This window comes from Notolabrus celidotus, chromosome 7 (assembly GCF_009762535.1).
Source record: "Notolabrus celidotus isolate fNotCel1 chromosome 7, fNotCel1.pri, whole genome shotgun sequence".
NCBI lineage: Eukaryota > Metazoa > Chordata > Actinopteri > Labriformes > Labridae > Notolabrus > Notolabrus celidotus.
Genome location: NC_048278.1, coordinates 31,852,836 through 31,862,382, shown reverse-complemented (window position 1 = coordinate 31,862,382; position 9,547 = coordinate 31,852,836). Strand labels below are relative to the sequence as shown.

The 9,547-nt window shown below is 36.9% G+C and overlaps 1 protein-coding gene across 1 annotated transcript; it reads right to left on the bottom strand.

The window, feature by feature from the left end:
* Nucleotides 1-806: 806 nt before the first annotated feature.
* Nucleotides 807-9,501, bottom strand: LOC117815586. Its single transcript, XM_034687391.1, has 6 exons — nt 9,386-9,501; nt 6,433-6,542; nt 5,178-5,454; nt 4,899-5,083; nt 1,155-1,425; nt 807-1,000 (listed from the first exon to the last, which is right to left on the bottom strand). Exons 3-6 carry the CDS (start codon nt 5,443-5,445, stop codon nt 876-878), a joined length of 849 nt encoding a protein of 282 aa, XP_034543282.1. The 5' UTR covers nt 5,446-5,454; nt 6,433-6,542; nt 9,386-9,501; the 3' UTR covers nt 807-875.
* Between the last annotated feature and the right edge of the window lie 46 nt (nt 9,502-9,547).

Below are 9,547 nucleotides of genomic sequence, written 5' to 3'. Positions count from 1 at the left end.
AGTTGTGTTTGGCCACCTGAAGAAATGTACCCAACCTTTATGTGCTCTTCTAAACTTATTTCCCCAGTTTGGAAGTCTTACTTCAGACTTGGTTCTGGTTCATAGCTTAAAGATGTAATATGAGAACAACATGGCCACCTCAAATAAAAAAGGCTGTATTTTGACGTACAAAATCACTCTTCATGGACAGAAACTGACAGATATAACCAGCTACCCATTATCCAGTTGTAGATAATGTGTTTGTAAAGTTCACCATGTGTCTGCATAACTGATGTCAACACAGCAAGACAGGCACCAAAATGTACCTGTCTCTTGAGTTGATTTTTTGACTTAATAGAAACTTGAGAGAATTTTCCTGATCTGAAAACACATTTTTAATATACTTCTGGCACCACATGAATACAGGGTTTGTCTATTGGCCTACTCTCTTTTGGCTCTCTTTTGGTCACCACCAACTCCCAAAACAATCTCGCCACAAACTTTGAAGTTGAAGACTTTAACCAAAACTAAGGCCTCACAAGGCAGGATTGTGGGTTGAAAATTGTATATGTGGAAAAGACCTTGGAATCAGAAATTTTACCTTTCAAACACTAGTATTACATGAACAGTAGCCACAAGTAAAACAAGACACACTAGCTAGGCCAGTAGAAAAAAAAATTGGTTTAGACTGAGCATGGCTGTGGCGACGAATGCAGCTTCTCAGTTGTTAAAGTAATGTAATGATATTGATTCTTTTAATATGATCTTTTCTTCTATAGCTGAAATCACTAAATTACATCAAGAAACTGCTCTGGTACAGGCACACATGAAGAAACATAAACTGTTTATTTCCCATTTAAAGGTGAGGTGTAAAGCCACACAATGACACTACAGAATCACTTTGTGTTGATGTTCATGTTAATTGTACCAGCGCTGGTTCCTTGGATGTTGGGTGCCACAAAAATGCTTCCTGCAGGGTAGCAGGTCAAAGGAGGCGGGGCTTGCACTGCTGTTGATCCCCCTGTTGATAGGAGAAAGAAATACACCATGAACTCTCGTTAAAAAAACATACATTTTCAGCACTTAGCTATAAATCAAAGGCCTGTGGATTAGCCTGTGGGAGACACCTGAGTAAGGTTAAATAACTTTATATCATCTATAAACTCATGCCCCACCTGAAAATGCTCTCCTTAACTTCTCAGCTGTGTTGTTGTGGTTCATCCTCTTCAGGATGTCCACAGCCAGGTTCACAGCAGCTTCTTCACCATAGCTGTCAATCATTTTACCGACGGTGTCCTGCCGGTCTGCACTCTCCAGAAGGCCCTTGCGAATGGGCTGACACCCATTCAGCACTGGCTGACTGAGGTTCCAACGAAACCTTTTAAACTCATCAGCACCCAACTCATCCAGAGTGTCTAAGATCAGAGGAGCAGCCTGCATTTCTGATCACTGAAGGAAAAAAAGGGGAGATTTGATTCATTTTTAAAATAATAATGCTTTTGATGAATGAATCAAATACAGTCCAATCCAATTTAAAAGCTGTGTCTCTTTATCCCCTGTGTACTTGTCAGGGTAGTTTCACATCCTCTTTTGAGCTGCCCTCAAAAGTTTGAGACGTCTTCTGTTCATATAGTGAAATATTTTTTGTTAACATTGTAGTAGTTATATGCATGTAGTTATAAACATATCGTGTTAATATGTTTCCAGCTTTACAAAGTTGCATTCTGTTAAAGGTTTACCCACTATACTTTAGCTGCCCTAGCCTGTTGTGCTACTTTTTAAATGTTCCTCTTGTGTCCCTCAAAAGTGTCAGCCAGAGAGCTTTCTGGTTTTATGACCCCAAACTGTGGAACTCTCTGCCTCTGGACATCCAAACGGCGAGCTCTCAGGATGTTTTTTAAAAGTAAACTTAAGACTTACCTTTTTAATTTGGCTTTTAATTTGGAGTAATTTATTTTTAGCCCTGGACTGCATTTATAGCATTATTACTGTTACTACCAATGTTTTAGCATCATTTTATTTTTATTTTATTTTATTTTATTTTATTTTATTTTATTTTATTTTATTTTATTTTATTTATCTTATTGTTTTGATTTCATTGTAGTGATTTTATTCTATTTTAAGTATTTAATTTTACTTTCCTCTATCTTGTTTTAATCTTGTATATTTGTATCTATTGCTGTTGTTTTCTGTCTCTGTTCCTTTGTGAAGCGCTTTGGGCTGCATGCTTGAATATATGAAAGGTGCTATATAAATAAAGATGAGTTAAATTGAGTTGACTTTCCGAACCCTATGTTTCCTCATTTATCTGTACGACAAGGTCAAAAAAAAAGGGAACCTAAAAACTGTTGAACTTTTGTTAAATAGAAGCAATATATGCATGTCATCATAAATGAGTTCCTTTTCAGATTGGTATTAAGTCAGAAAGGCTTTCTGGAAATTTTTAAGTTCAACAGTTCATCTTTTTTTAGTTCATGTCTGATTTTGAACATTTAAAATAAAACTAACTTGTGTATCAATTTCTCTGGAGTAAAATACAAAAGGCTATTCTTGCATTAACAGTGAAAATCACCACAAGAAGCAGCTGACAGGTAAATCAAAAACTGATTATTTTATTAATGGTAGTAGTATTATATCACATTTTATCATATTACATTACATTATATTATATTATATTATATTATATTATATTATATTATATTATATTATATTATATTATATTATATTATATTATATTATATTATATCATATTATATTATAATATTTATAACAACTGATCCTGTTTTTATTATATAGTACTTTGTACTATTCTCCATCTCGGTATACACATATTACATACCCATATATATATTTTTTTTATTGATATTACAATCTGTCATAACCACACTATAATCACACCATGTTAACCTGTCATTACTGAATGACATTTGTTTACTGCCTGTTTTTATAACTATTTACACCATGTGTAACATTAGTATATACCTTTAAATTGTATTCTTATTTTTATTTATCTATTTTTATTTTACTTTATTTACATTTACTCTCTATTTGTGCTCTATTAGTCTTATACTACTCTTACTCTGTGTTACTGTCACAACCGAATTCCCCCCCAGGATCAATTAGGATCAATAAAGTATTATCTTATCTTATCTTATCTTATCGTATCTTATCTTTGAGATTTGAGCATCATGAAGCGAGAACTGTCCTGTTATTTCAGTAAATGTCTTACCGTATCTGCTGCAGTAGTTAGACAGATGTCCTTGCACAAACTAATTTACTGAAGCAGCAGAGTTGTGAGGTGATAGACACTACTTTCAGTTTCTTACTCACTCTGCTCGACATGATATGTGACAACTGCACACCACAAGTGCACACACATGTTCATCTTACAGAGAACATACATGCTGAGGAGCTGATTTTAGCAGTTGCACTTTGAAAACAAACACGTGTGACAGCAAGAAGAATCACGTACACTCACCACAGTGAGCAGTTTCCCACATGAAAATGACTTTTACATCTGACAGGGTCCAGCTTTGTACTTTGTGTCTAGTTTCATGTTAAGTTTACACCCAGTAAAAGTTATATCTTTGATAAGTTGATATTAAATGTAAGTAGTTTAGAGGGTTTTTTTTAAGTAAAGAAGACTTAATTGATGCATATTACTTTATTATTTTTGAAGAATTATGACAGAAAACTAGCCTGCAGAGAGCAGTTGTTTGATGTGTTTGGGATAATGTCTAGAGAGTGGGTTATCACAGTGGAATGCAACCCTGACAGTGTGAGCAGGACCCAGATGTGAACCAACATCAAGTTAATCAAACTTCTCCCTGTGTTGAAAAAACGACATTTAGTCCTCCAGAGTCTGTGGTCTGAGCCGCTTATATAGTAACAGTCTGCTATTGAGAAACAACAGACAGTTGCCTCATGATGTTGTAATGACCAATCAGAATCAAGTACCTAACATAGGCATTGAATAATCAGTATGAAAGACTGCTCGGTCTTTTTACATCATATCAACAAGGTTCAAAGGAGGAGCATACAGGAGCTATGCAGCTTGTAGCAAGGGCACGTCCAGAGGGTCAATGGTACTTTAATGTGAGAATTCAAGTATGTTTGATACATAGACTGCATAAATAATGGACGTAGTATCCGTGACGTCACCCATCTGTTTCTGAGCGCTGTTTTGAAGCCAATCGTCGGTGGGAGCCATATTGGTAATGCTGAACTCAACCAAACATAGTGTGAGGTAAAGAGGCGGGGTTTGAGCCTCCTATAGCCAACAGCTATGTGTTCCCGCCTGTCAGTCAAGTCAGTCATGTCCTTATTTTGACAAAACTTGTAATCTTAAAATCTTCTTATCTGGCGCGTTAGAAAAAAAATCACCCCCCATACAGTGTGTGCCGACAGAGAAATTGGCTACGTAGACCCAAGCCGTTTTTTTGAAACATGGCTGTAAACATATTTATTTCTGCTGCAAAGATCGTCTTTTTTACTTATCGCTATACAACCATTGTTTCCTGCTGTTTGTTAGAAAGGATGCAGGAAAAAGATTAAGATCCAGATGACAAATCCACTTTTCATACAGCCCATAGGTATTTAACGTGATTTAAGGACATCAAACCTCTTCAATGGTACAGTCCTGAGTTTGTGGATTCTCTGTCCCACTGTGATCGCTTTCTGGGACTGTTTAGGACAAGACATGACATGAAGTTTTTTTAATGCTGACAACAATATTGAAGTTTGTAAAAATTGTCTTTATTAAACTTCTGTACAAAACGTTCATAAAGAAATGGTCTCCGATATCATTTGGAACATTTAGTTGTACAAGATGAATTACAGTACATTCCAATCAAACGATTTAAAAATATCATTTTTTTTACCCGTGTAATTATCAAAATGTACTTTTTTTGTTGGGTTTACTTCTGATGAATGTTTACATTCCATGTTCCAGGGTTACTCCCTTGGATAATCGGAGAGAAGGTCACACCTCCATTTGTAGCAGTAATTGTTAATGGAGCTGCTGGAGCTGCTGAAGCAGTCGGACCCACAGGAGCAGGAGCAGCAGCAGCAGTGGAGGAGGGTGAGGCTGCAGCGGTTTTCCCCCCTTTACATTAAAAGATCACAACACAGGTGTTTAGTACAAGTGCATGCAAAAAGATGATGGTATATTTGTCTTGCATCAATAACATTCACGGCACCTTTGTACGCGCTCTGTAAATGCCTTGCTTCTTCATTTTTTCCCATCCGTGTTAGGACCTCCACAGTGAGGCTCACAGCGGGGTCCTCACCGTAGCAACTGACAATCTTGTCCACAGTTACTATCCGTGAGGCCGACTCCAAGTGGGACTGGGCAATTGGTTTCCAGCTGTCTGAGAACTTATTTGAGAGGTACCACTTCAGCTTCTTGAAGTCATCTTCCATCAGGTCTTCCAGAGTGTCCAGGAGCAAGACCTTTGAGGTGGGCATGTTTGCTCACTGAAGAAGGGGAATAGTTTGAAGTTTACATAGTATCCCTGAGGTGCTTCATTCATTTCTGTATGTGTTATAAGTTTATAATTCATGAGAACAGCTGAAACGAACATCATAATGTTGGCAGGTCTCAGTAAATAGACTCAAATGTTTCCCTGCCTTTAACTATGCTTGAAAACAGATTGGAAGCACTCTACACTGATAGACCTATGATATAATTTATTTATTTATCATTTCATTTTATTATCTTCATTATTCATTTCTTTTTCTACTTATTAGGTAATGTAGTGTTAAGAGATAACCTGCTTGTATTGAGTATTTCAGACAAAGACCTATGAGAAAGGTGAAGGTTAAAAGGTTAAGAAAAGAGTATATCTGCAGGTCAACACTTCCTGTTGTTGGCTTGTTTTCTTTGCTGTTGTAGTCATGATTTTGGGGCTGTATGGATTGTTACTGGATGATGTACAATGGAAAATCCTTGATCTAAATAAATCAAAAGTATGTCACAAAACAATTAAATAAAAATAAAAAATTCAGTTGTAAATATCAATAAGTTGTTTACTCGTGGAAGTTGGTTTAGCTCTTTGAGTTCATTACAAGTTACCTGGTGAAATCATGCAACACTAAAAGTGTTCAGTATTTAACTTTAACAAAGTTGCAGAACTCACAAGATTAAGGTCAAAATATTCTGACTTCCATTCTCTTGTATGAATCCTACTTCAATATCCTAAATCCTACCGCGATCTAATGCCACCTAGGGGGAATTTCGTCCCCAGGGGATTAATTATTCACTATCCAGTTCTCGACTGAACAGGATTCTACACAAATATAACTTTTATCTATAATGAAATGTTGAACTTTATTTCATTAAAATATGGCTGAGAGATGGATAATTGATCAAGTTACCACATATGAGTCAGTGGTGCCCAAAGAGGGCTGCCACTGAGGCAGAGGCAAGCAAAGGGGGTCAGGGCTGAGGCTTACCTCGGCGGCAGGGAAATCAAAAGGGGAAGAATCCAAACTTAACACCACCTGTGACAACGCAACAATGGAAAAGGACCATGAAAAATGCCACTCGATGAGGCCCACAGCACCTGTCAGACACACAAATATAGACAGATTAGTAAATGCTTTCCCTGCAGGGGGGACCACCTGACTCAATTATGCACACTCTTAACAGAAATAATTATAAAGACTGAATTATCCAAAAAAGAAATTCAATATGAAAAGTCCTAATTGAAAACAACAGGAAATTTGATCTCATTAAATCAACCCACCATCATCAATTCACTTTAATAAACATTCATCAAATAAATAAACAAGACAAACTAAATGTACTAATATGTAATGTTAATAATTGGGAACAAATAAGAAAAATCTTAAAAATCTTAAAAAACAATCCTCAAATTCAAACATTAATACACTCAAAGTTGTTCTTGTAGATGCTCTTTTCATCTATAACTGGGTTCCTCTCCATTAGATTGATTGCACCAAAGTGCCCTTTGGAGGCCCCTCCAGTGAATTAAATGTTTTTAAAAAATCCTTCTGCATTACTCTTCCAGTAAAAAATGTGAAAAGGTTCCCTCTGGAGGACCTTCGAGTAAACTTCAGGTAAAAATGAACGCTCTAGTTTCCACTTTAGTGAGAAAATGCAAAAAAGTACCATCTGGATGCCCCTCCATAGTTAATTATGTTATGTTAAGTTAACTATGATATAACAAATATTATCAAAATAAATCTATTTGTATTTTCCTTTTACATAATTCAATTTCCACCAGTGTGGGAATGAAGTGTGGGAATGCTCAAACTTTTCTGGTGGAGGACCCTCAGACCCCCCTCTTGTTCAATATGCTGAAAATTACTCTAAACTGTGAGTACCAGGGGTTTGAAAGGAGGTGCATTTTTTTTTATTTTTAGCCCCTGCCCCTCAAACAGCCTGAGGACACCACTGCACTCTACCACTCTACATTTCTCATCATCAAAGCTAGATAATGTGTGTGTTAAGTTCACCATGTGTCTACATAACTGATGTCAACACAGCAAGACAGGCACCAAAATGTACCTGTCTCTTGGGTTGATTTTTTGACTTAATAGAAACTTGAGAGAATTTTCCTGATCTGAAAACACATTTCTAATATTCTTCTGGCACCACATGAATGCAGAGTTTGTTACAATGTTACAATGTCATTTAGCAGACGCATACGAGAACAAGAACAGCACAAGCAAAGATCTGGACAAGAGGAAACAAGATCAGTAAGTAACAAAGTGCTTCAAGTCAATTTGGGTGCAGGTACTGCCAAGCAGTGTAAAGGCAATGCACAAAAGTAAGAAAGGGAATTTTTTTTTTAATAATAATAAAATAAGGAACATCTACAATGAAGCAACCAAACAATTTAAGACCTTCCATTATCATCATCAACAATTAACCTCACCACAATAATGACCAAAGTACCAAGTGCTGGGTCACTCAAGACCTGAACACAGATTCCCAGAGTAGAGCAGGACAGTGCGAGTCAACTGTAGCTGGAAGACATGATCTGCCACTGGGGACAACAGTGGAGAACAGTCTAGCTAAGTGCATAGTGCTTCCGAAAGAGCTGGGTCTTTAGCTGTCTTTTGAAGGTAGAGAGGGACTCTGCAGATCGAATGGAGTTGGCCAATTCATTCCACCAGTTAGTCTATTGGCCTACTCTCTTTTAGCTCTCTTTTGGTCACCACTAACTCCCAAAACAGTCTTGCCACAAACTTTGAAGTTGAAGACTCTAAAACCAAAACTAAGGCATCACGAGGGTTGAAAATTGTACATTTGGGAAAGACCTTCCAATCGAACATTTGACCTTCGTTTAATGCCAGTACTCCCTTCCTTGCTTTGCCTGCTTTCACGAAAAGCAAGACTCAAGCTAGCACAGCTATGATTCAGATTACCAAGGAACATGAGGACTGGTAAGATTAGATATAAAAACTTTAATTTATTTCAGGGATTGAAATGTTCATGTTTTACGAGCGAAGCAAGCTTATTTCTAGAAATAAAATTTGTTCAGATTGAGCATGGCTGTGGCAACAAATTCAGCTTCTCAGTTGTTAAAGTAATGTTGTGTTATTGATATTTGAAGATTCTCTTTTTTTTTTTATGTCTCGGCAGACATAAAATGTCTTTAAAAGAACTCTAAAGAAATACAATTATTTCAAAATGTCTTAAAAAAAATCCAACTTAAAATAAAGTTCAGGTAAAATCAGGAAAGGCTTTGCGGTTTAAGTATGTGTTTAAGAAGAGTTTAAAAAAGGATCACTGACTCAGCAGACCTTATCTCTTCGTATAAGAACAACTGTAATGCCTGACTCCCAATGATAATAAGCACAGAGCGTAATGAGTCATAAGGCCCCTTTGAGGAACTCAAGTTTAAAGAGACAAAGTAAGCATCTTGCTAAGGCATGGTTTTCCACAACCTGGCAACCCATAATTCATTATAAATGTTATTGGCTTTAATGTATATTGTTTTATATGTATTCATACAGTACCGATTAACTACAGTTTAACCAACCCATTAAAAAAGGACAAGAGGCAGAGTGCATTGTTGCTTCCTGGTTCTGGATACCAAACAAACCTGTTGCTACAAGTCTCTACAAGATTCAAACGAGTTACAATCATTTGTTAAACTAATGAGAATAAACACGCGGCTGGAAACATGACTCCTGATATTGGTTCCTTTAATAATGATAATGATGAATGACTTGGATAAATGAAGCTTAAAACAAGCAAAGCAGCAGATTGAAGTACACACTGTGAATGTGGTCGATGCTGTAACACTCCTGACACTCTTAAACTTTAAACATAACTTTCATCATTCGGATCAAAACGTGAGGATGCAGGCTGCGCAACAGAAGACCACCTTAATGTTTCTTCAAATAGTCTGGAGAGAAAGTAGAAATAACTTACCGTGTTAGCAGCAGCTGATACAGATGTGCCACATAGGTAGTGTCTAAGATGCAAACGCTTTCGGTTTCAGCGGATGTTATGCCCGCTTGAAGAGCGCGCCCTGCCCATATGGGTTTACGCATGACGCACTGATAAACCAAAGCGCAGCGAGGACCTGCTGCT

Excerpts from the sequence above, each read along its gene's own strand:
- LOC117815586 (XM_034687391.1), bottom strand. The coding sequence starts at position 5,445 with ATGCCCACCTCAAAGGTCTTGCTCCTGGACACTCTGGAAGACCTGATG. Across the intron at positions 1,426-4,898 it reads ATGTAAACATTCATCAGAAG|TCAGAAATGCAGGCTGCTCC; the intron begins TAAACCCAACAA and ends TTCCTTCAGTGA. Across the intron at positions 1,001-1,154 it reads GTTAAGGAGAGCATTTTCAG|GGGGATCAACAGCAGTGCAA; the intron begins GTGGGGCATGAG and ends TCCTATCAACAG.